This window comes from Staurois parvus, unplaced genomic scaffold (genome assembly GCF_062004578.1).
Source record: "Staurois parvus isolate SC_StPar_1 unplaced genomic scaffold, SC_StPar_1.0 ptg000264l, whole genome shotgun sequence".
Taxonomy (NCBI): domain Eukaryota; kingdom Metazoa; phylum Chordata; class Amphibia; order Anura; family Ranidae; genus Staurois; species Staurois parvus.
In genome coordinates, this window is record NW_028318060.1 from 10063858 (window position 1) to 10089856 (window position 25999).

The following is a 25999-nucleotide window of genomic DNA, read 5'->3' on the forward strand; positions in this document are numbered from 1 at the left end:
CTTACGTGAGTATAATTTTTATTTTACATTCCCATATTTCTTTTAACTCTCCAGAAGGTATCAGCTCAGAGCAATGTTTGAAGACTATGAAGGAGGCATGAAGTGAAGCTTTTTACAGAATTTTGCCAGTAATGTCATAAACACCATAACATGTACGGTAGTATTATATTGCATTTGCTGCTGTTTCCAAAAATAAAAAAAAAACTTATGTTGGCATATTTCCTCTGATTTTTGCCTGTGATAAATTTCTATTAGTACATTATTTTAAGCTGTCTCTAAGGAATGCAGAACTCCGCAACTCTGTTATGGAGAAGAGGGCAAAGGGTTTGTGGTCCTGTGTTCTGGCAACAAAGCTGCTTCTCTAAAGATACAGCATGGTGAACGAGATCTGGCACTCTGGCATAGGAAGTGTATTACTGACAGGATTATCAGATTAAAAGGGAGAAAACAGCCTGAAAAAAAATAAAACTAATCCAGCCATCACATTTAACCACTTGCCTACTGGACACTTTTACCCCTTCCTGCCCAGGCCAATTATCAGCTTTCTGCGCTGTCGCACTTTGAATGAAAATTACTCGGTCATGCAACACTGTACCTGTCGCAAACGTGCGCAACACACAGTGAAGGATGCAGACTCCATTTTGTTAAGAGTATCCATTTCTCCCTTATTCTCCCCCCTCTCCCTCTCTCTGAGAGGAGACATTTGGCCAGCGTGTGTGTGTGTGTGTGTGTGTGTGCTGGTTGTGGGTCACTGGCAGGCCAAGGCATCTCTGAGCTCCATGCCTAGCTGTCTTGGAAAGCTGTGCCATTTCACACCTCGGAAGAGATAAGGCAAGCTTTCCCAAGAGTTGAAAGAGATTCCGACCTCATAAACCTAGCTCAGCGTAGGTGATAGAATCAGATAACCTCTGTTAAAAGCATGTTTTCCCCTGTGTCTCATACCTTGGAATATGAGAGACTTACATAAAAACCAGACATATCGTCAGTTGGCCAATGAGCAGGCGAACAGTTTGATGGGTCACTCGCCTTGTCTTGAACACACAGAGAAGCAGAAAAATAGATCTCGCGAACCGTACAGTGTACATTTTCAAAATTCATATCTAATCAATCCTCAGACTTGGCTGCATAATAATCTATCAGCGGGTGGACTGTCCCTTGTGCAGATGGACAGTTATGGGCCAAAATATGAGTTATGGACAATTTTTGCTCTAGTTGAGGCATCCGTCCATAACTACACGCCTTAAACGGGTTATTGGGCCTTGACTTAAGAGACACCCCCTGCTGGGGACTACAAAATAGGCTGTCAGACCTAAGAGTAAGGAAGTTGAAGACGTCTCCCATTTTTAACATCAATACCACCTGGGGAGACATGTGCCCTCTTGCTCTGAAACTTGGATCTGCTAACCCAGGACTTTGGCAAGTACTTTAACCCTTTCACCTCTCTCTGATATCTCTTTGCTGTGCTATGGTTCTTTGTATATTTATATATATATCTTAGTTACATCTTTTTCTGTAAATATTTTTATTGCATCCGTTTGACCTTTTAGTAATAAATCTTTCTTTCTGAAAGTGTTGAACTGTTTCTATAGCTCTGTATTATAATTTATGAATCCCTGCCTCTAAAGAGAATGCTACTGTTTGTTTAAACCTCTGTATAACCGGCCTGATTATTTCAATCATTATAGTGTTATAGCTGATAACGCAGAGTTTCCTCTTTCTCTGTACAAAAAGGAGGCGGTGGCAGTGTGAAGGGTTAATTGCGTAAATAACCCCACCCAGTAACAATCGCCCAGGCTGCTGGTACATGGATTGTGGTCCGTTAGCTGGAAAATCGTTGTGCAGGGTGCAGCTGGGTGTGGCATTGTTACGCACGTCACATCGCAGTTTTAGATTGGCTAGTCCTTCGGTCACGAGTTTGGTGAGAAGGTCTGGGGTCTGACGCTGCGATCGTGACATATTGGATGTCGCGATCGTGGGATTGTCGCATGTTAGTGGCGGTGATCTTGCGATCGTGACAGTACCCATATGAAAGTTTTATCCTTTTTGTTTTCACGCAAATAGAGCTTTCTTTTGGTGTTATCTAATCACCCTTGGCTGTTTTATTTTTTGCACGATTAATGAAAACAGCGAAAATTTTGAAAAAAAAAAGTTTTCTTTTCTTCTATTATAGAAGTGATGGGCACTGATAGGCGGCACTGAAGGGCACTAAAAGGTAGCACTGAAGGGTACTGACTGGTGGTACTGACTGGCGCACTGACTGGCAGCACTGACTGATGGAACTGATAGGCTGCACTGACTGGCTGCACTGATGGGTACAGATCGGCAACACAGCTGGGCAGCACTGTTGGGGAACTGATGGGCAGCACTGCTGGGCACTGAAGGGCAGCACTGCTGGGCATTGATGGGCAGCACTGTTGGGTACTTTTGGGGCTGCACTGATAATCAGGGCACTGATAATCAGTGCCCCGATTATCAGTGCAGATGTCTGATTTGAAGGTTGCCAGTTACATAGTGTATTTACATAGTGGTCAGCTGTGATTGGACACAGCTGATCATGTGACAAATGGCTGCTGTCATTAGCCTTTTAACATTTCATGTGATCAGCTGTGTCCAAAGGCCACAGCGATCATTGACAGTACTGGGTGCACATCATATGACGCCCTCCCAGAACTGGACTACCGTGCTGTCAAAGAATGCCAGACACAAATGGCAAAATGAAACAAAACTAAAAAGAAGCAACAAAGAGGACTGAACTTAACTGGCTAGCAGAACAGACAGGCTTGAAACTAAACATGATAGACTCAGCATAGTATATAATGCTCTGAGGACAGACCATGCAGCATTAACTAAGAGCTTTTTGCAAGTACAAACCCAAATAGAAGACCTTGATAACAGGAACAGGCACAATAATGAACACATTTGAGGGGTTCCTGAGTCTGTAACAGATGCCAGCTGTTTCCAAGCTCTTTCATTCCCTTCACCCAGAGGTCCTACCATTTTCATTTGCCTGCAACAGAATTCTCAGGGCTCTTTATCCAAACCCACCACAGGATAAGCCTTCCTGGGGCATAGTCCTGTGTCTAAAATATTTTCTGGTCAAATAAGTCTTTCTGTGGGCATCTAGAAAAATCTTTACTATGGAACTGGATGGCATTAAAATCTAGCTCTAACCTGATTTTGCTCCAGCCACCCTTAATAAGAAATACAAAATAAAGGGAATCACTTCTGTATTGATGTCTGCTAGAATTTGCAATAAAATGAGGGATTCCTTTTAAGCTGATTGTTCCACATAATGGTACAGCCCACATGGCCTCCTTGGTTGCGGAAGGAAAAGAGCTCTTAGTGAAGTTGGACCATCTTGATCCTGACACAGTTTTCTCTATGCCCTCTACACCTCGACCATCTCCCATCTGGGCCACTCCACCTGCACGCCAGTACCACAGAACGCCACAAGATGTTAGAGATGTGGTTGCCTGATGTCTCTTCCTGGACTATTTTTCCCTCTACGTCTACCACATCTCTAACATCTTGTGGCATTCTTCTATCTCCTATGTCCTTCTTCATGGACTCCCCCGAGACTCAATATCTTCATCAGGAAAGTTTATTCATAGACACTTGAAGCTGTGGTAACTGCATGCACAAAATCTTACTCCTTTTCACTTTACAAAGGCCAAGTCTTTTTGCACCCACGTATGTTTCCTTACCCTCAGTGGTGCAAGTATATGGTATTCTGGTGGGCATTAAGTATTCTCCATGTTCCATAAACTGTTTATCTCCCTATATTCACTAGTTTCAGTATGGGCATCTTGCAGAGCAAAGGACTGAATAGTCCTATAATATGTATTGTTTGATTGGTTCAGCTGTTGCCCTCTGACCCCTTTGCAGTTTTACTTATTTTTTTATTTCATTGTTTGAAGGTTTACAAAAATGCAATCTTGCTGACTGGTATCTTGGTGGTGTTTTAGTTACTATATTTGATCATGTATCCTTCTTCAGTTTTGTAAAGCGGTAGACTTATGATTTTATCTCTTGATTAAATACCTTTTTAAAAGCATGCTAATAGTCTGCTGACCTTGCTTGCTGCAATTTGGCATTGCATACTAGTGCTGAATCTGTTATTTACCAGGACCCCTAAATCTTTTCCATCCTTGATTCGACCAGAGGTTCTCCCCCAGTGTGTAGCTTGCACTTGTATTTATAGCCCCCAAGTGCATTACTTTACGTTTTCCAACATTGAACTTCATTTGCTATGTAGTTGCTCACCCCTCTATTTTATTAAGGTCTTCTTATAAAGTTGCTATTTGCTGTTGTGATGTTATTACCCTGCTTAACTTTGTATTGCCAGTAAAAACTGCGATTGAACTATTTATACCAACCTCTATGTCATTTATGAACATGTTAAATAGAATTGGTCCCAGGACAGAGCCTTGGGGTACCCCACTTATAACTCAAGGCCATTCAAAATATAAGGTGTTTATCACCACCCTTGAGATGCATTCCTGTAAGCAGTTTTTTATCCAGGTGCATACACTATCGTCAATGCCAGCAGATCTCAATATGCAAATTAAGCATTTTTGGGGTATGATATCAAATACTTTGGTGAAATCTAGGTAAACAACTTCCACAGGCCTTCCCTATCCAGATTGCAACTCACTTCTTCATAAAATGTTAACAGGTTGGTCTGGCAAGAATGATCCTTTATAAATCCATGCTGATTACTACTAATGATATTATTTTCAGTTTTGCAAATTCTTGGCTATAGTCCCTTATCATCACCGCCAATAGTTTACATACTATTGATGTTAGGCTAACTGGCCTATAGTTTCCAGGTATGTATCTTGGCCCATTTTTGAATATTGGTACCTCACTAGCTTTTCACCAGTTTGTTCCTTCCCAGTCAGTAAACTGTCCTTAAAGATTAGAAACAATGGTCTAGCAATGACCTGGCTGGGTTCTTTGCGAACTCTCGGGTGTAAGCCATCTGGTCCTGGAAATTTGCTCACATTAAAGAGTATGTAAACTCAACATTTCATATCCCTGATATGTGCCTGCTGTATCATGTACACATATGAAAATATATCTTGTTCTCTTTGCATTGCTTCTTTTCTGTGAAAGACTTGGTGTTCCTGCCAGTCTCTCTGCTTTCCTAGTAAAAACGGACCACAATAAGCAGGAGAACACACCTTAGTCAGTTGTCTAGCTGTGCTGGGAACTGTTCTGGGAGTCTGCTCTCCTCCAATGATGAGACTTGTCCTGACAACCCCCTGTACAGCCATTCACTGGGAAGTTCAGTGTTCTTGTGTTTCTCCTCCCCCACCTCTTATGCAGCTGGAAACAGAGGGAAAGAAAAAGGGGAAAAAAGTGTTTATAATGTTTTTTTAAATATCTAATACACACATGTTTTCCCCTTCATTTTTATTTTGAACTTTATTTCTATAGAAATAAATCACCAGCATTGTACAGAGGGCTACTTCTGGTTTTCAGCTCCTGTTCGGAAGTGACATCACTTCCGGTCCGGAGCCGAAAACTTGAAGTTTTCGGCTCCGGTGATGTATGTCTTCTATATTGTGAGTGCATATTATGCTGATATTTTTATTCTATTTTGAGTAAAAACGTTATTACACCATTGGAGGTTTCCCCTTTCTGTTCAAGTGCTGTTTAATTTAATGGAGATACTGGTGCCATGGAGGTAAAGTGAACCAGTTACCATACAAGAGGTTTCTGCTTCCACCTGGAGACCTGCTTGGGAGTTACTTGCTGATGGGTGTGATTCATCTGTTATGCCTTTATAGACTTGTATATACACTTTATTGCCAAAAGTATTTGAACGCCTGCCTTTACATGCACATGCACTTTAATGGCATGCCAGTCTTAGTCCGTAGGGGTCAATATTGAGTTGGACCACCCTTTGCAGCTATAACAGCTTCAGCTCTTCTGGGGAGGCAGTTCACAAGGTTTAGGAGTGTGTCTATGGGAATGTTTGACCATTCTTCCAGAAGCATATTTGTGAGGTCAGACACTGATGTTGAAAGAGAAGGCTTGGCTCACAGTCCTCGCTCTAATTAATCCCATTGGGTTGAGGGCAGGCCAGTCAAGTTCCTCCACCCCAAACTCGCTTATCCATGTCTTTATGGACCTTGCTTTGTGCACTGGTGTGCAGTCATGTTGGAACAGAAAGAGGCTATCCTCAAACTGTTCCCTCAAAGTTGGGAGCATGAAATGCAGTCAAGTAAGTACTCCGGGCAAACGCCAAACCCAGATACATCAATCACATTGCCAGACAGAGAAGCATGATTCATCACTCCAGAGAACACATCTCCACTGCTCTAGAGTCTAATGGCAGCATGCTTTACACCACTGCATCCGATGTTTTGCATTGTACATTGTGATGTAAGGCTTGGATGCAGCTTCTCAGCCATGGAAACCATGAAGCTCTCTACGCACTGTTGTTGTGCTAATCTGAAGGCCACACGAAGTTTGGTGGTCTTTAGCTATTGACTTCACAGACAGTTGGCGACTTTTGCACACTGTGTGCATCAGCTTACGCTGTCATTTTACGTGGAATACCACTTTGTGGCTGAGTTGCTGTTGTGCCCAGTTGCTTCCACTTTGTTATAATACCACTAACCGTTGACCGTGGAATACTTAGTAGCAAGGAATTTCACAGATGGACTTATTGCACAGGTAGCAACCTATCGAGGTACCATTCTTGAATTCACTGAGCTCCTGAGAGCGACCCATCCTTTCACAAATGTTTGTAGAAGTAGTCTGCATGCCTAGGTGCTTAATGTTATGCACCTATAGCCATGGAGGTGATTGGAACACCTGAACCCATTGATTTGGAAGGGTGTCCCAATACCTTTAGCAATATAGTTTATTTTTATATAGGTCCAATTTTTCAGGTGAGCAGTTAATCTTTCCGGTGGTGGTGTACTTCTAACCTTGGTGGAGCACAAGATACTGATAATAATATCTAACTCATTTATTAGCAGAATGGGACTTATTATGTGACATGTTGTCTATTTTGAAGAGTATATCAGGATATTTTATTAATTTTGAAGAGTATATTAGCATACTTTGTTATTTTAATATCACTAAGTAGCACAACACTAATTTTATAACCTAAGCTTTATAGCCACTTTAATGTTTTTGTCCTACCCTTGTGTAATCTTCCTACGATGTACACTGTTTCCTAAGTTATCCCTTACTTACAAAATCAGCTCTGTCTTGTTTGTAATTAGTAGGTCAAGCAGAGTCTTGTTTCTAGTTAGGACATCCACCAAATTGACACATGAAATTGTCCTCTAAGGCATTCAAAAAATGATGAGCCTTAGATGAGTGAGCAGTTCCATCTGCCTATTGAACATATGGGTATTTGTAGTTCCCCATGATATTCACATTGCCCAACTTCGCCACCATTTGTAATTGTGAAAGGAGATCTGTTTCCTCTTCATTCTTCAGGTTAGGGGGCCCTGTAGCATACATTGACTATTAATTTCCCTTTTGTTTCTTTCCTTTGAAGCTCCAGCTTCAAGGATTCCACCTCCTCCTTTGCCCTGTTGGCAATGTCATCCCTCATGTCCACAGACAAATCACTCTTGATGTTCATGCACACCACCTCCCTTCTTCTACTTACCCTGTAGCTTTGATACAGGGAATACCCATTGACAGCTGCAATCTAGCCACATGAACTGTCAAACCAGGTCTCTGATACTCCCACAGAGTTGAAGTCCCTTCAGTAGTTCAAGGCCTTCCATTTTATTCACCAAACTCCTATCATTTGTGAACATGCCTTTTCCTTTTGTACTAGCGCATATTATTTTATCCTTGTTTGTTCTGAGGTTGCAGTAGGATTCTTCCAGCTTATGAGCATTGGTCTTAGGCACTCCTATTTCACTTCCACAGTAGCATCTTCTGCCCCTTGCCTATTGTCTGGAATAGTTTCCTCTGATCCCTTCTCTCCATCACCTAGTTTAAAAGTTTCTATAACTTTTTGGCCATCTTCTGCCCCAACAGAGCTACACTCATTTAGATGCAATCCGTCCCTGCCACAGCCGGTAAAAGACCGAAAGGTTGGTCCAGTTCTCCAGTAACCCGAAACTCTTCTTCCTGCACAACTTCCTCAGCAACTTGTTAAGTTCCATAAGCTCCTGATGCCTCTCTGGTGTGACTCGAGGTATAGGCAGTATTTCTGAGAATAATGCCTTGGAGGTAATTTTCTTCAATATAGCTCCTAAGTCCATGAAATCACTTTTAGGATGCTCCATCTTCCTCAAACTTTGTCATTGGTACCAATTTGTATCATGACAGTTGGGTCCTCCCCAGCCTCACCCAACAATCTGTCTATCCGATCCACGATATCCCCAACCCGAGAGCCTGGTAAACAACATACTCTTTGGTGATCAAGGTCTTTGTGACGGATCGCTCTATATGTCCTTCTAATAAATTAGTCCCTTACCACAATATCTGTCTATCCTTGTCTGTCTATCTTGCCCCCATCCCAAGCAGTCATTCCCCTGGCAGCTAGGGGACATATTCTGTTTCATCAATGTGACTCCTGAGCTGATATCCCCAGCATCAAGCAACTTGGCATAGTTATTGGGATGTACCAACTCAGAACTAGCTTTCCAATTCTCTTCCCCCTGCCCCTCCTTTTAAGAGTCCTAGATTTCACTCCAATAATTTAATTGTTGGGGGAAATTTCAATTTAGTTTCTCATCCTACATTGTACTGATGTAGAGTTGTAGAAACAGCCAAAACATTTCCAAAAACTTTGACAGGCCTGCTTCAATCACATCAGCTCATTGACTCATGGAGGGTGAACAATATTGGATCCAAGAAGTATTCACTTTTTCCTCACTTTTATGACAGCTATACCCACTTAGATTATATTTTTTGTTCCCCAGTACTTTTGGCCAATTCTGCTTCCGCCTCCATACATGTTTGCTGTTGGCTGGACCATCAAATTGTATCCTTTGTCACTTCCCGCATTGATCTTTCTAATACACCCTTTATGTGGAGAATAAATGACTCTATATGAAAGGATCTTGTATTTTTTAAACAGCTCTCGGATAGTATGGTTGATCGGTTGATGAACTCGCTGCCACCACCATTTAGTCAGCTCATAAGACTGTCATCTGATAGGTATTACTGCAGCTGGACCTAGGGCTAAACTTACTGAGTTCAGCTTGCTTACGATGCCTTTGATAAATTCTATAACCTTCATCGCTAAAATCATTCTTCAGAACTCTTAAGACAGATACATCAAAAGAGAGTGGCATTGGACACCCGTCTCTCAGAGAGAAGGCGTTAAGGTGGTCCAAAGCTACATTTTTATTATACAGCAGCTCTGCTTCATTCATGTTTGCTAGGAAGCTAAATCACTCTATCAACCCCCACATGTTTATAAACTTCAAAGTGCTAATGGTCAAGTGGTGTCCCATCCTAAGGAAGTCATGGAGATATTTACAATCTCTACAATCTACTATTCTCCCCTTCATCTCCACTTCCTCCTTCTTCCATAGACTGGTTGAAGATAGTGTTTTCCCACACTGTCTGCATAAGAAGTGCAGAGCTTGAATGTCTCATGGACTGATTTAGAGACAGCGTAAATCCTTAAATTTCTTAAACCTTCAAAAGCCCTAGGCCTGAATGGGTACTCTATGTGCTATTACAAGAAATTCGCTCATAGTGTGGTTCCTAAGCTAACCAAGCTGTTTAATTACATCCTTCAAGGGAATAATTTACCTGAAGATATGTTACTAGACAACATGTCTTTTATCCCCAAACCCAATAAAGACCATGCTTAACCACATAAGAGATTTTGGTTATAAACAATGACTTAAACATTTTTGGTAGACAGTTGGTTAATAGATAAGCATTATTTATTACCTTAATTTCCCCAGACCAAATGAACTGTATACCTTCCAGACAGATTACAGAATATATCTGTTTATCCACCAATATTATCCAAGATGCAAGTACATTCTCTTGATCAGTACTTCTGTTAAGCCTTGTTATGCACAAGGCATTTTGATAGTGTAACTTGGTCCAACATCGATCATTTCTTTTCTAAATTTGGCTTCAAAGAATAAATTGAGCTGGGTTTCGGGCTCTGTATCATCTAAGCTCCATGCACAAGAGTTAAACTTCCAGGTTGCAAATCTGACTTCTCCTTTTTGGGCGCAGAGTGAGGTAGGGGTACCCTCTCTCTCCCTTTCAGCTTCAAGTTCACCATAGAGCCTTTAGCTCCTGCAATTAATCACAGTTTGAATATTAAGAGTTATTCCAAAGGTGACTGTGAATTTATACTTAGTACGCCTGCTGATGATGTTTTATTATTCTTAACAAACTCATTAGTTTTACTTCCTAATCTTATTTAGGATATGAGGACTTTTCAGGACCTTTCTGGTTTAGGTTCTAATCTTTCAAAATGTGCTGCTCTACATATTAATCTATCACACTCCACTACAATTATTATTAGACATTCTTTTGGTTTCTCTGTGAGAAGACACTTTCATATTTGGTTATTCAGCTCATCTCTTCTTTACTTTCTTTGTACTTCTTTAACTATCCACCAGTGTTTTCACGCATCAAGAATTTATAGAAGCTATTGTCTGGTGGTTGAAAGAAAAAAAATCCATAATGTTTGGCTTTCCTTAGTTTGGCTTTGCTTACCTATCATGACTTTTGTGTTCTACAAAGGTTAAACAACTTTGGCTTTAAAAGAATATTTAGCTATAGTCTATATTTCAACCTGAAGTTGAATTGGTAGTGATTAAAACACTGTATGGTATTAAACACAGTTTTCAAGTAGCTAACATTTTTTGTTTTCAAAACCATTGACTATAATTCTTACTTTTCCAAGAACATTTTAATATTTTGTAGATTAATTTTTCTTATGACACATTCATGCCCACACATTGTTATTGTAATGTTGGTTTACTAAAGACAAACAGGCTGTTTACTTTGCAAGGGAATTTGCCCTTATCTTAGTGAATGAGGTGAACTTTTGCTGATTATCACCATCCAATCATGTGCAAGCAAGATTACTGTTTTTTTTTCTTTGCGTGTAATTGGGTATTCTTCGCAAAGTGAAGTTTTGCCACAAGCATTAAGCCTAGGGAAAATTCCCTTGCAAAGTGAACAGCTTATTTGTTTTTAGAAAATCAATTCCTCTGTGTCTGATTTCAGTAATTTGCCAGCTGCTCTATAGTGGGCCACCGTGCTCCCCTTTTCTCTGAGCTATGATATTTACTGTATATTTTGTAGTAGGCTAACCCATTTCCATTGTACTTGATTTACTGATGTTAGTTAGCTAAAGTGTACTTTGATGTGTCTGACTCTGGTTCTGGTCTGAAACATGACTTTTGGTAAGCCAAAGAAACAGATAAAAATGAATTTGCAACTAAAAATTTTACTCAAAACTTTTTCCCAAAAAATGTTATGTTTACAAAAAAACATATTTACTATGATGATTATGATACATATAAAAAGGATATGCACTGTCCATCAGTTAATCAAGAGTTAATAACTTGTTCTTGAGGCCAATTAAATATGTTTTGAAAACTAAGTTTTACAACAAAGGAATGCCATATCTTTGTGCTTTGGGAAATCTTTTATTGCAAAATTCTTGATTGTCATTAAAGGAAAATCACAGGGTAACACTGCTTTTATATATATATATATATGCTGTATATAAAACACTGTAACCTCAAGTTACATTGTAGCACTTACATTTTTTAACAGGAATTACAGTATGTTTTCCCTAAAGGAGCTCTCATTGCACTCATTGCACTACAACATATAATTACATTTAGTGTCTAATCTTTTCCTGTCTATTCCAGTGATTTATCTAGCTTTTCAGTTGTCCTGGAGCATATTTTGGTCCTTGCTTTTGGCAAGTTCTAAGCTGCTGTGTGTTACTAAGTAGTAGGAACTAATCACTGTATCTAGTTCCTTCTTCATATTTTTTCATTCCTCCCTTGGTTCACGGTATAACATATGGTTTGAGTTACCTCTAATCTGAAAGCCAAGTCAGAATTTGCTCTTTGTTTCCAGAAAAGAAAAGTTTGAGTATGAGAAATTATCTTAGTTTAATACTTAAATTTTTTAAGTTTAAACACTTGAGATGTGTATTTTTTATCTGTTAATATATATCGTATAAAAAAATGTAACTTACAAAATGAAATATATATTAGACCAATCAAACTCATTAAATCTTATGATAAAACATTCATTAATGTCAACTTCCAACTGTGATTTGTTCAGGTCTTATAAAAGCAGCATGGTGCAATGCTTTAAAATAGCTGTTTATTTTGTTGTTCTTTGTGGCGAGATCCAATTTGGCACTAAGTGTTTAAAATGAAACCAGCCCAGTCAAAGGTTTAGCATGGATAAAAATGATGTCATGTGAAAATAGGTAATGCTGCGCTTACATAATTTTATGGCTACCAAAGTGGTTGTGACTCTTTGGTACGAGTCCCACTCTGTATTAAAGAGACTGCGGGATCATTTTAGTACAAGCTGTAATATTCAGTCCACACATTCATCATCTACCACTTTTATTTCCCTTTTTTCCAAACTTATGTATTGCTCTCCTACTTTAAATTGCAGGACAATGAAAGCCTCTATAGAATAAAAACCTTCATAAATCCATTTGGCATTCAAGTATTAAATTACTTCCAGGACAAATATAAAGCTATAGCAATGAAAGACATTCACTGTTTTAAGCCATTTTTGGGGATTTTTTATATCCCAAGATGAATATAACATTTACAACATCTTTTTAAAATAATAAATTAGCACTCCCCTGCAAGGTCAGTCTCTGTTCTTTTAACTCTTCTTCGAACAGCTAAGGTAATCTTCATAGATTATTGAGAATATGAATTGAGCGTAGTCTAATTTGCAGTTTAAAGAAAACATTTTTAACAAAATGCAAAATAATACCTTTAATTTCTCACATTCCTTTCCTTGCAGTATATCAGCCTCTGTTATTCTTGCTTAAAGAGAATTTTAACCCCAATAATGAACTTCCCTTTTCTGCCTCTTTTTGGTCTGTAAAATATACTAGAGAAAAAAATTTGTTATATTTGTTTAGTAAGTGCAAAAAGTACCAGGTAATCCTGCCAGAAATCTTCTGAGCTTCTAACAATGAGTGAGATTTGTCACCCGTGGACAGGAAGGGTGTTACTGTCAGAATTACAAGGTGTGCAGTCATATCAGACCATGGTGGTGATCACTTGTATGGCTGCCAAAACATTTTTCTTAAATTAACTTACGGTCATTAGATGCACCACTGATTAAAAGTAACAGTTTTTTTCCCCACGCCTATTTCGAATTACCATTTACCATGGTAATGGTCATAGTTTCCAGTAATAATGTTAGTTAAGGCACAACTGTCTATTTTGTATTAAAGAAATTCATTTTTGTGCTTAACTACTTTTATGGACCAGTTTTGTGTTATTGAAGCCTGAAAGATTAAATAATGCAGGGTACAGAAAGACTCTAAATGACTGTGAAAACAATGCTAGCTTAGTACATGTTGCTTACATTTTAACTTAGTAGTAGAGTGTGATGATTAGTAGTAGAGTATGATGATATCTTCTTGCAAACTTGAATAACCTCATCTGTTTATTTCTAACCCTCTATGTTAGCTACCTTGAAACAGAGACCTCAGCTCAGACTGGAATGGCTATTATGCAAGTGGACTTGCTTAGTGGCTTCAAACTAGCTTCAGAAGGTGTATCAATGAGATATCCTATTAAGAAAATAGAAGAAACTATGGATGGCAAAGTCAATATTTATTTTGATAATGTAAGTGAAATGATCATTCCCATATGTACACTGTGTTTTGATCTTTCAAACTGTTTTTTAACTCATGAGTTTAAAAAAAAGAATTCTATACAAAAAGAATTATGGATGCTATTGTTTCTGGCACAACAGTTCTTTATTCCCAGTGTTCTTGAACTCGTTCCTATTCCTCTGGTTGGGCTGCACCATTATGGAATTTGGAGGGTATATGAACTACTGTATATTTACCACCAAATAGACACAACATTGCAGGAAATACCAGATACAGTATGCTACCAAGCTGGTTATTATTTTTATCTGATGGACTTGAATCATGTACTTTACCAAGCTATGATATATATGCATATATTTAGAGAGAAAAAAGTATATGTGGCAAATTACAGCAACACTGCTATGTACAGCATTATACAGCATAGGATGAAAACTGAAAGGTAAAGGTGTTGTCATTTTTGGTGTTTATGTCTGGATGTTATTTCCATTACCAGCAATTACCATTGCCAACAATGCACTATATGTGCCAAATTTGGGATAATATTCCTTAATGATCTGAGCCATCCATACACAGTCCACACAGTTTGGTTGTAATATTTTTTATGATTCTATTGCATACAAAATAACCAGGGATACATAGCTGGCTTCATCAACATACATTTTTGGGTATTATCCTTAATCAGTCAATGTATGCTGTATTTTTTTGTGTAATATATTTATTATACTGTATGTAGCCATACTTGATGAATGGTTACTAACTTCAGTAACAAGATTCTCCAGAGGGCTTCTATATGACTGTTATATGCTACTTATCTATAGCCTAAAAATGTATTTAACTATGTAGTCTTTTGTAGCCACATCTAAGATTAACCCAGGCCTTGCAAACTTGTTTTAAAGTTGCTGATAATATGTATATTTTTTGTATTAAAACAAACTGTATTTTATCTGTTTCATCAGATATACTACTTAAAATTTTCTTTAACTGTCCATTTACAGTACGTATGTGAAATTGGAAGTTAATTTGAGGAAGGGAATCAAAACTAAAATATAAAGTATGGCTAGGGGTCAAAGTTTTGGTGGGTGCACTATTTTGCCTCCCTTGTATAATTTTGCTGACCTCAGTCTAAAAATGTTAGTTGTCTGGCTGTTTGTTCATTTAATGGGTGCAATATTTCTTATTCATCAGTCTTAAATACATATATCAGGAACTCTGACTTTACTATTTACTTTCACTTAATATGTTCTTTTTTTTTGCAAGTTAGTGCCTCACAAAGTATTAAATCCAGAGACAGCCGGGCAAAAACTATTTTCAAGAGGAGTGGGCAGAAATGGAACCCTGCATGATTTTCTCAGTATAGGTTTCCTTTATGTTGATATGAATGAAGTGGAACTATAAAAAATTCCATGTATTGTGATATTATTTAATAAGTATTTATTTATTCATCTACATTATGTCATTATATCTTAGATTAATCAAACAGAAGTGTGCGTGGATATACCTGCTACCCGTAATTCAAAGGTTGGCTACACTCAGGATGCTTTTGTTTCCATTATTGATTATTATGAGCCAGGTAAAAGTAGCAATACATTGTTGTATGTGTCTGTGTTTATTTGTGGGTATATACAAAATATGTGTATTATTAAAATAATGTGATATTTATTCAACTTTGTCCTTCTCAGTATGGCCCATACCACTAGTGTTATCTCCTTAGAAAAAAAAACAATCAAAATTCATACGTTTATTAGCAAAATTATGTATAAATTAGTAACTTTATTTTAAGTTTAAGATCAAGGGGCTGGACCCTGTCCACCTTTTTGTTTTCTACTTTTATTCAAATTAAAAAAAACACATCAAAATAGTCTGGTTTGATCAGCTTATAACCCTATAGCAATCCGGTGACAAGAATATGACCTCTACCATGTTAAAACCAACCATTGAGTATTTTTCTAGTGATTCATAAAGGCCTACAGACCTACAGTCTGTCAGCACTATATTCACATACTTCTTTGATTTGAACAAGTTGTTCCCAGCCAGTAGAGGGTGCTTTTGGAAAGTTATAAGGTAATTAAAGATATTCACCTGACTGCCCTTTGTGGGATTGGAAAATATTTTTTTCTCACAAACTCTTTACTTTTCTCTATTACCTCCTCACCAAAAAGAAGTCCAAAACATGCATGCAATTATCTTCAACCTTTGGAAGTCAAAACTTACTCCTCGATGAATAAAATATGATATCTTACTGTTACAAGTCATTCTGCTTTTAGTAGCCATGCAAACATCTTTTGGCTAAGACTTAGTAATAATGCCACTGTGTTATGGGTTTCATTCATTGTAGTTATGACTCACTAACAAATTTAGGTCAGCAACTCTTCTTTTTTTATCCACCAAACGTTCCTTTAAAAGCTAAAAAAGTAAAAACATAAATCTGCCAGAAAAAAATTGGCAGATCTTCAGATGCAAAGCGATAACAGTTTAGCAAACTAAACAAATCTGAAAAAAATAGTGTTTCATTTTATACATGTAGTGTAAGGTCATGCACTTTGAGACACTGTGACCATGGACACTTGGCCTTACTGGTACTATTTACAGTAAAAGGAAGCGTGGCAGTTGAAAGTATTTAAAGCCCAACTCCAGTATATTAGCAAACCCTCCTTGCACCCTTCCTCTGACACCTTTCTAACCATTTATATAACAAAAAAAGGAAGAAACCTATTCCAATGTCCATTTTACTTACTTGAGGCCATGGACACATGACCTCCTTTTCTCTTCTGTGCACTACGGGTGGTTCTTCTTCAGGTGTCCACATCACTGCCTGAGTGATGTAGACACCTTCTATTAGTGGAAGTGACACTTCTATTTTATTTTACGTGAGGAAGGTGAGGGCTCAGCTACAACCCAGAGCATCAGAGAGAAGTGAGTGCCTGAAGCCTAAGATAAGTAATATAAAATATTCTTCTACTTGTAGACTTAAATTGGACTTTAGCTATTATCTTTCACTACAGCTTTAGTGAATTAACTCACCTATAATCAAGTATATCTAATGTCATACAGGAAGCTGGGCCCTGTAGAAATCTTCTCAGCAGGGTGCCCAGTCCTCTTCCTGGTGATGAACTTCTGGTGCTCTAATGGTCAATAGCTTTGGGTTTAGAGGCTGAATTGTATTAGTCCTACAGGGGCCAGTCCTCTCCTCTTCCATTGAGCAAATTTCTTCATTTTGTACATTGGCAATGTAACATGATCTCTGAATGGTGGAGTGGATCCTGTTATTCATCCAAATTCCAGATGTTTTTCATCCAAAGACCCGAAGATGTCATACAAAGACCCAAAGTTATTAAGGAGCCCCACATAATTTTGTAAATTTGAAAAGTAGCAGTGGCCGCTGGAGAGAAGTACCCCCACATGATGTCATGAGGGGGTGTCCCATTTGTGCTCGAACACCCTAAAAATGCAACATGGTGCAAAAGGTTAAGTTAAATTTTAAAGGACAAAATATGCCACTGTTTCTATATTCTAATTTTTGTTTTCATTTTTATCAGGGAGAAGAACAGTAAAGAGCTACAATTCCAAGGTGATGAAAAATCTATCTCCATGTACATTCTGCAAAGAGGACTGCAAATCATGCAAAAATAAAAGTCACAGTATACATCTATTAACAGCCAAATGTCTTTCAACATTACTGGTAGTGTTATATTGTTTACTACTCTAAAGAAATCTGGAGGGTATTATGTTTTGCAATCTACAGGTGTTGATTTTAAATCATACAATCATGCAATCATGATGTTTAGAGTGAGTTATATGTGTCTCTGCAGATCAAACAGGTCTGCATGCAAATATACAGGTGAAAAAAAATTCTCATGATTCAAGTTTTTACTTCTACAATGTCATATTACAAGTATTGGTGAGGTGAATCACGCCAACTAGACGATTGCACTCTAAAGTAATTTTTTAAGGTTAAACAGTTTAAAATTATTGGCTGTATGTTATTAAAAAGTTTGTAAAGCAACAAGTGCAATCAAGAAGCATCTGAGAGCCATATATGGCACTATGTTCCACTAACTGTTGATGAAAAAAAATGGAGGATAGAAAAAACTATAGCAGTTCTACAATATTTTCAAGAACATGATGTGTCTAGTTCCCTTACTTCCATTAAATAAATTTGTAAATGCCTTTAGAAAAAAAATGCAGTAAAAACATAAAATAGATTTAAAGGGCCAGTCCACCCAAAGGTGGTATTTATCCACAACTGGAAACTGATACTTTCAGCTACAGAAAGCTTTCAGCTTTCTTAAATCTTTCAGAATTTCAGAGACCAGCTCTTCCACTATACCTTCCCGCTACTATAAATCACAATACAAATCTGAAAAGGAGAGTGGGACTCGAACAATAATTGCCCTTGCGGGTATACAGCTTTAGGAAGTCAACAGTAAAGATCAGATCTCACTCAATTTATCAGAGCAATTACAAAAGTTAGACTTAGTTCTAAAAGAGAAATGTTTTAGGACTATTTAAAAGTATCACTTTACTAATTTGTTGCACTTTTATATATGGGAGCATTTATGATGTTATAATTGGCACATTATGTTTACTATTTAATACTCTTTTTATTTAAGATTTTGTTAGGCGTGGCACAGTATATTTATTGCTTTAGAAATTACAAAATGTTAGGAAATGTAGGTCTCCAGCATCTTCCAAAAGCTAAAATATCAGTTTTGAGTGTACTGACCCTTGAAAATGTAATAATTATATTATATCAGCATACAGTTCCAAAATCTTGCCAGAAAACACTATATAGTTCTTTATAATTTCATATGTAATGAAGACATTTTTTTCTGAAGCTGTAAGCTATTGTAATTTTAAAAAGGCAAATGTAAATGTATGTTACAGGCCTATCTTCAGCATTTTTCTTTCAAATGTTGATATTTTAAGGGTTCACTATTTACAAGTGAACCTATGGGTAAATCTATAAGTCTGCATGAATGAACTCCTATCATGCTACAATACACAGAAACAGTATATTTTTTAAAATAAACTATACCTTCACTGAACATAGTGCATAAACTCCGGACAAGTGACCTTGCCAAGGCCTGAGTGGAGAATTTTGGGAGAATAATGTCATCGGTCTTCTGCAGGCAGAAGGAAAAGTATGTCCCCTATCATCTTTCACTAGAACTGTTGTCACATTTCTAGGTGAAACAGGAGATAATCTGATGTACACAACCAAGGACATAATGATTACTTAAATGATACATTTACAAGATTATGGGGTTGATTTACTAAAACTGGAGCGTGCAAAATCTGGTGCATCTCTGCATAGAAACCAGTCAGCTCCAGCTCTTTTTTGTTTCAGCTTAATTGAACAAGCTGAAGTTAGAAGCTGATTGACTACCATGCACAGCTGCACCAGATTGTGCACTCTCTAGTTTTAGTAAATCAACCCCTATGTTTTGCATTGATCAGCATCTTAGTCCAAGATGTAGATAATGATGTTGGATGATGCTTGACCAAAGATAGTATAAAACTTCTGAAGAGGCAGAAAGATGTCAGGTTTCTCTTGGATATCATTGTGAGTATGTACTTAAATTGTACGTCAAGAAAAAAACATTTATGTAGTACATTTCTGCACTACATGCACATTTCCTCATGTTTTACCCTTTTAAAGCAAGTGCAGAAAAAACACCTGTTGATCTGCCAGAAATGCTTTTAACTACTAATTCCTATTGTGTGCTGATCACACAGCAATGGTTTGCACTGCACAATACTAAAACACGCTCCTTCTTCTATAGTACACATCATAAACACAAATTGATCTGCAGTTTAGATAATAATTAGAGGGGATGATTAGGCTCCTTGAGATAGATTGACTTTAGTACAACCAGCCTGCCCATAGATCAATCAAAATTCATCTGTTTCCTGCTGAACCGGCCAAATTTCAATCCGTCTATGGCCTACTTAAAGTGATTCTAAAGGCTTACATTAAAAAAAACAAACATGTCATACTTACCTGCTGCATTCAGTGGTTTTCCACAGAGCAGCCCTGATCCTCCTCTTCTTGGGTCCCCCTCTGGCAGTCCTGGCCCCTCCCTTCTTTTGGGTTGCCCCCACAGCAAGCAGCTTGCTATGGGGGCGCCCGAGCATAAGTACTCCCCAGTCGCTGCTCCTTGTGTCCATTCACACATGGAGCCACGGCTCGACCCTGCCTCCTCTCTCTTCTCATTTGCTCACTGGCTGTGATTGACAGCATGGGGAGCTAATAGCTGCAGTCTCAGCCAATAAGGAGAGGGAGTCATGGGATAGCCAAGACTCCAGTGCACATCACTGGATCAAGAAGGGCTTATGTGAGTATTGAGGGGGATGGGGGGATGCTATGCAGAGAAGGTTTTTTATCTTCATGCATAGAATGCATAAAGGTAAAAAATCTTGAGCCTTTAAAACTACTTTAAGTCTGTTCAAGCTGTGCATGATCATGTGAGAACATTGTTAGCACAGATGACAGATAGTTCAGATAAGAATTTTAGGGGCTGATTAGGCTGCTTGAAAAAGATCGACTTCAGTACAACCAGTCTGCCTGTAGATAGATTGAAACTTGTCTGGTTCCTGCTGGCCAAATTTCGATCTGTCTATGGCTGGCTTAAGTCTTTTTAAGCTGAGCATTAAGTTGTTAGCTCAGATGACAGATTGAAACATACACATAACAGAACCACCACATGCCAATTGGTTCAACTGGCATGTGGTGGTTCTAGAAATATATTGTACATCTTAGCATATGTCAACTAGTATGTGAAGGTTCTAGAAATACATAATAAATTCTAGAAATACATCACTGCCAGCAACCTAGAAGCCCCTGAATTCTGGGCCCATTCAGTATGGCCCTGGCAGCTTACACATTGCAACATACCATATAAATTTACTGAGAGGTGCTACACATTACATTGTTTGATGTTCTGGGGAAGTTCTTCAGAACTGATTTTGCTGAATGATTGGAAGGTTTTATGATTGGATAGGTTGCAGACAAACTCATGTTTAGTTGTTCCCTGCAGTTACACATTTATTTTCTAGTGTTTTATACTGATATTTTGTTGTATGCTATTTTAATCTGTCACTTTTAGTACCACGTTTGTGTCAGGCATGTACAAGTTGCTTTCCTAAGTAAACAAACAAGCTTCTTGTATATAAATATATAAGGTGGGGCCTCTAGAGATGTCAATGCATGCCTTTAGAGCATTTAGCTCAGTGCCACAATACATTCCTCTTAACCTATCACTATGATGTAAATCAAAGCTGAGATGTTTTAGCATATAAGGCCTGACATACATCCCCTTATGCATGGCATTTGCCCATTTGCTACTAGAGTCTCAATAAACTTTAGTTTAGGCTTTATGTATATTCTTTTGTTTTGATTTGATCTAATATTTTTTGTTTTGGGGGGCACCGAGAACTTGGCACTTTTTATTTTAAACATTCCTGATGAAGCCATAATATATATGGAAATACATATTGAGTGAGTGGATTTTTTGCTTGATTTTTTTCTCTAAAAACTGGGCACTTCATTAGTTTGGAAAGTGGATTTGGAAATCAATTGTGTTTACTAATATAGAACGGGATGGCAATTTAGCAAATATAACTAAGAGGAATCTGATTTATACCTACCAGGGATACTTGTTTACTACTAACAGTTTGGGCAGGGTAGAATCAGTTGGTAAGATAGATTTCCTCCTGTTTTTAGTAGGCCAGATTTAGGACAGCATCTCTAATAACAGTAAATATCTTTAGTGATTGCCTGATACAGACGGGCATTTCAATAGTGATTTAGAACAAGTACTTATGTTATAAAAATAGATTTCAATTTTATGTACGTAGATGGTCAGATACTAATAATTTGAATGGGCTAGATTTGCCATTGCACTGGAGGTATCTAATCTCCAATTCACTTTTCCAAAAATGGTGAATATATTGTACAGTATAAAAAAGCTAAAAAAAGTTAAAAACATATACTCCACACTGTTTCAAAAATGTTTCCGAATAACGTTTATTGAGACTCTAGTGGGAAATGACATGCATAAGAGAATGCATGTCAGACCTTATATGCTAAAACCACCCCTATAATGGGCTGCCTTACTGGCCATTAGATGTGTGGGAGGTGAATGGAGTGGGAAGGCTTCAGAACTTTCAGGAAATGCCAAAGCTTTGACCAATCAAAATACTCCAGCATTCATGTAGTGCAAGAACCCTAAAAAGCATTGCAGCTATGTGCAGGCACTCTAAGAACCTGTACATTATACCTGTCAGCATCTTTTTTTTTTTTTTGCAAAGCTAGAGACAGAAATACTTCAAAGTGCATGTAAAACAATCCATTGTAAAACAACCCATTCAGTTTAAAACAGAAATGAGAGGAAAAGAAAATTGTGTTTTGATATAAACAAAATTGCAAATACATTTTCCCCCTGTTTTATAAGTGATCACATACCCCCTAATCTCCTTATGCAGGTGAGAAAAAAGAGCTGAGGGAGGAGAAATAGCAGAAAACTGATCTTCCCAGTGAATGGCGGGGGGGTGGGGGAGGCTGAGCAGAAGTTTGATAATTGGAAGAGAGCACACTAAGTTCCCAGCACAGCTAGAAAACTGACCACACTTTACTCTCATCCCTACTATAGTCAGTTTTTAATAGGAAAGCAGAAGGACTGGCAGGTACACCAGGGATTTCACACAAAGGAAACAATACAAAGAGAACAGAATACTTTTTCATACAAATACATGGTACAGCAGTCACAGAACCAGAATATAAAATGTTGGGTTTACATATTCTTTAAATATTCAGTAAGCACAAATTCTGATTACTGATTTTTTTTCAAAACAGTTCAAAACTACAAATTGTAGAGCAAAGCTTAGAACTTTGTATATTAATCTGTTGCATCATGATTTTTTCAAGACAAATTACAGTCCAGAATATTTTGAATGCATGAATACTAATCCTAGAGGTGTTCAAATACTGTAAACGTTTTGTGCACTGATTGGCTTCAGGCAATTCCATTTTAATAGAATAAAAATATCTAATTCTATCTATGAACATTTAACATAATATATTATGTTAACTGTGGTGCCAATTCATACATACTGTATATTTCCTCTGCTGAGGCTGTGTATGTAAATGATGATTTGTATGATTTGTATGCATTTGGCTCCCAACATGTATAGTCTGATCCTGCTTCTTGCTTGAAGCCTATAGAAGTGTCTGCCTAAATAAAAAGAAAGCTATGTTCCAAAGTAGAAGGCTTCTTTGAAAAAGACAAGAGGACTTCTATATGAAACTGGAACAGATATGCCAAGGAGGATGATATTATTGGACCAGAATCTGTCAAATACTGTACTGTACTTGTCAATTTTATTTAACAAGTGAATTCTTTTTATACAATCATTTTGCAATGAAAATAGTAATGTGAGCATTAAAATTAAGGTTCTTTTGCACCGCTTGCTTTGTCTCATTAAAATGCTGTTTTTTTTAATTAGTTTCTGTGTTTTTTTGTGTGTGTATTAATTTATGATATTTCCCATTTCAAGGCATGATAAATACAAGTTTAATGTCTACTTTTACTATCTAAAAGTTTTGCAAAATTCCAGAAAGCATAAATAACATCAAACTGAGGCTTATTTTTCCTAAATAGGTTTCTTATTTTGAGTAGGATAAAGGGTCCATGTGGATGCATTTATTCCAGCACAGAAAAAAGACCTAAGCTGTGGCCTAGTAATAGGCAAGTGATAGCTACCCAGTGTGACTTCAACTGTGAAATTGCCACTTGACCACAATAAAGTGGAGCTGTCACCTGTATTTTATTAATGGTTCATTTTCCAGTATTCTTCAGGGGAGAACTGGAAACATTTAGACTTAAAGGGAAAACACAATCAACTTTCCTTTTCTTGGTAGTGACACATTTCTGTGGGATTAAGAAAGTGTGTCATGTAAAGTATGCCTTGGTTCAACAGTGATTGGATGGAATTTTTGAAAGAGTTCCAAAATTGCACAATTATTGTAAAACACCTTTGCACATCTTTTAGCATCAGTTTTTTTTTACAGCTCTCAGCATTCAGTCACACGATGCCTTACAGGCAAAGGAAATCAACTTTACCAACTCTACCAACCACTACTCTATTATCTTTACTTAACTTGTACCAACTGCTGTGATTGTAAGCCAAAATGAGATATACACTGCTCAAAAAAATTAAAGGGACACTTTTTAATCAGAGTATAGCATTAAGTCAATTAAACTCATGGGATATTGATCTAGTCAGTTAAGTAGCAGAGGGGGTTGTTAATTAGTTTCAGCTGCTTTCATGTTAATGAAATTAACAATAGGTGCACTAGATGGGCAAAAATGAGACAACCCTCCAAACAGGAATGATTTTACAGGTGGAGGCCACTGACATTGTTCCCGTACTCATCTTTTCTGACTGTTTTTCACTAGTTTTGCATATGGCTAGGGTCAGTGTCACTGCTGGAAGTATGAGGCGATACCTGGACCCTACAGAGGTTGCACAGGCAGTCCAACTCCTCCAGAATGGCACATCAATACGTGCCATTACCAGAAGATTTGCTGCTTCTCAGCACAGTCTCAAGAGCATGGAGGAGATTCCAGGACACAGGCAGTTACTTTAGGAGAGCTGGACAGGACTGTAGAAAGTCCTTAACCCGTCAGCAGGACCAGTATCTGCTCCTTTGTGCAAGGAGGAACAGGATGATCACTGCCAGAGCCAAATGTCCTCTAGTGGGCCCTGTGCTCACTGCCCAGAATCATAGAGCTCGATTAACATTTGCCATTGAACACCAAAATTGGCAGGTCTGCCGCTGGCACCCTATACTTTTCACAGATGAGAGCAGGTTGACCCTGAGCACATGTGACAGATGTGAAAGGGTCTGAAGAAGCCATGGAGCATATTATGCTGCCTGTAACATCGATCAGCATGACCGTTTTGGTGCTGGGTGAGGGATGGTCTAGACAAGGCTAGACAATGACACCCTAACTGCCATTATGTATTGAGATGAAACCCTTGCACCACAGACTGTCCAGAAGCTCAGTGATGCCCTGGTCCAGATCTGGGAGGAAATGCCCCAGGACACCATCCATCAGCTCATTAAGAGCATGCCCTGACACTGTCAGGCATGAATACAAGCACACGGGGGCTTCAAAAACTACTGACTACCATTTTGAGTTGCTGCAATGAAATTTCAGCAAAATGGACTAGCCGGCTGTATCATTTTTTCACTTTGATTTTCGGGATGTCTTTGAATTCAGTCCTCTGTAGATTGATAATTTTCATTTCCATCAAACGATGGGGCATTCTTACATTACTAACACATTACCCAGTCCATATCAGTATAGATATCCAGCATGATATTTTTCCCCATTGAGATCTGATGTGTTTTCAAAATGTTCCTTTAATTTTCTGGAGCAGTGTAAATAACTACTGTATATAATGCGTAGCATGTGTTACTGCAGATCCTTCTCTGATTGATGTCCAAATGGTGGAGTATCTGCATTCTGGGCCACCAGCCCATCATATCTTGGTAATACTGCTCCAGGGGGCAAATGTCCCATCTCAGCCTTCACATTTTTCAAAACTAACAGGACACTGCCGCTTTTTTTTTTTAAAGCTCATCTGCAGCTCAACTCTTCTCAATTTGAGGTAGCGTTAGGGTTAAATTAAGTGCAGATATGCTTGGAGGTAGCCCATACACCTTTAAAGCTGTAAAGTCATTGCAAACTCAACAAAGCACAATTGCAGTCAAAGTGGGAACTGAAAATTTCCAGTGTGCCCCCATACCCAATCCAGCAAGCTAAACAAAATGTGCAAAGGCTTGCTTCAATTTATAACAATATAAAGTAAGGTGCACCTGAAAAGGGGTTTTAACTGAACAAACAATGAAAAAATTGTCTGACACATTTATCGGGTAGCCAAAAAACCCCCAAATGCTGTTTACCAATTAGCGTTTTACTTCAACAACATTTGCAAATATATGTTGAAATCACACTGCCTGGTCAAGGCCTTTCTATGTAATGTGGTCCCTTGCTCTAATCTTTGAGAACATCCATCTTGGAGCATATATAGCAATGGATAATTTTACAACAGGTATACCTGGAGGTAGCCCATTCCTACTTAAGCAGAACTCATGCTCATCTCCATTCCAGCACTGTGGTGTCCAAG

General features: G+C 38.1%; 1 protein-coding gene across 1 annotated transcript in view; it reads left to right on the top strand.

The window, feature by feature from the left end:
• Positions 1 to 23304, top strand: part of LOC149459306 (CD109 antigen-like) — a 188596-nt gene extending 165292 nt beyond the window's left edge. The window contains exons 32-34 of the mRNA XM_089681386.1: positions 13656 to 13815; positions 15272 to 15374; positions 17341 to 23304. Coding sequence (XP_089537512.1) covers positions 13656 to 13815; positions 15272 to 15374; positions 17341 to 17510 — 433 coding nt within the window. The 3' untranslated portion in view covers positions 17511 to 23304. The remainder of the gene's footprint in view (positions 1 to 13655; positions 13816 to 15271; positions 15375 to 17340) is intronic.
• The last annotated feature ends 2695 nt before the right edge of the window (positions 23305 to 25999 follow it).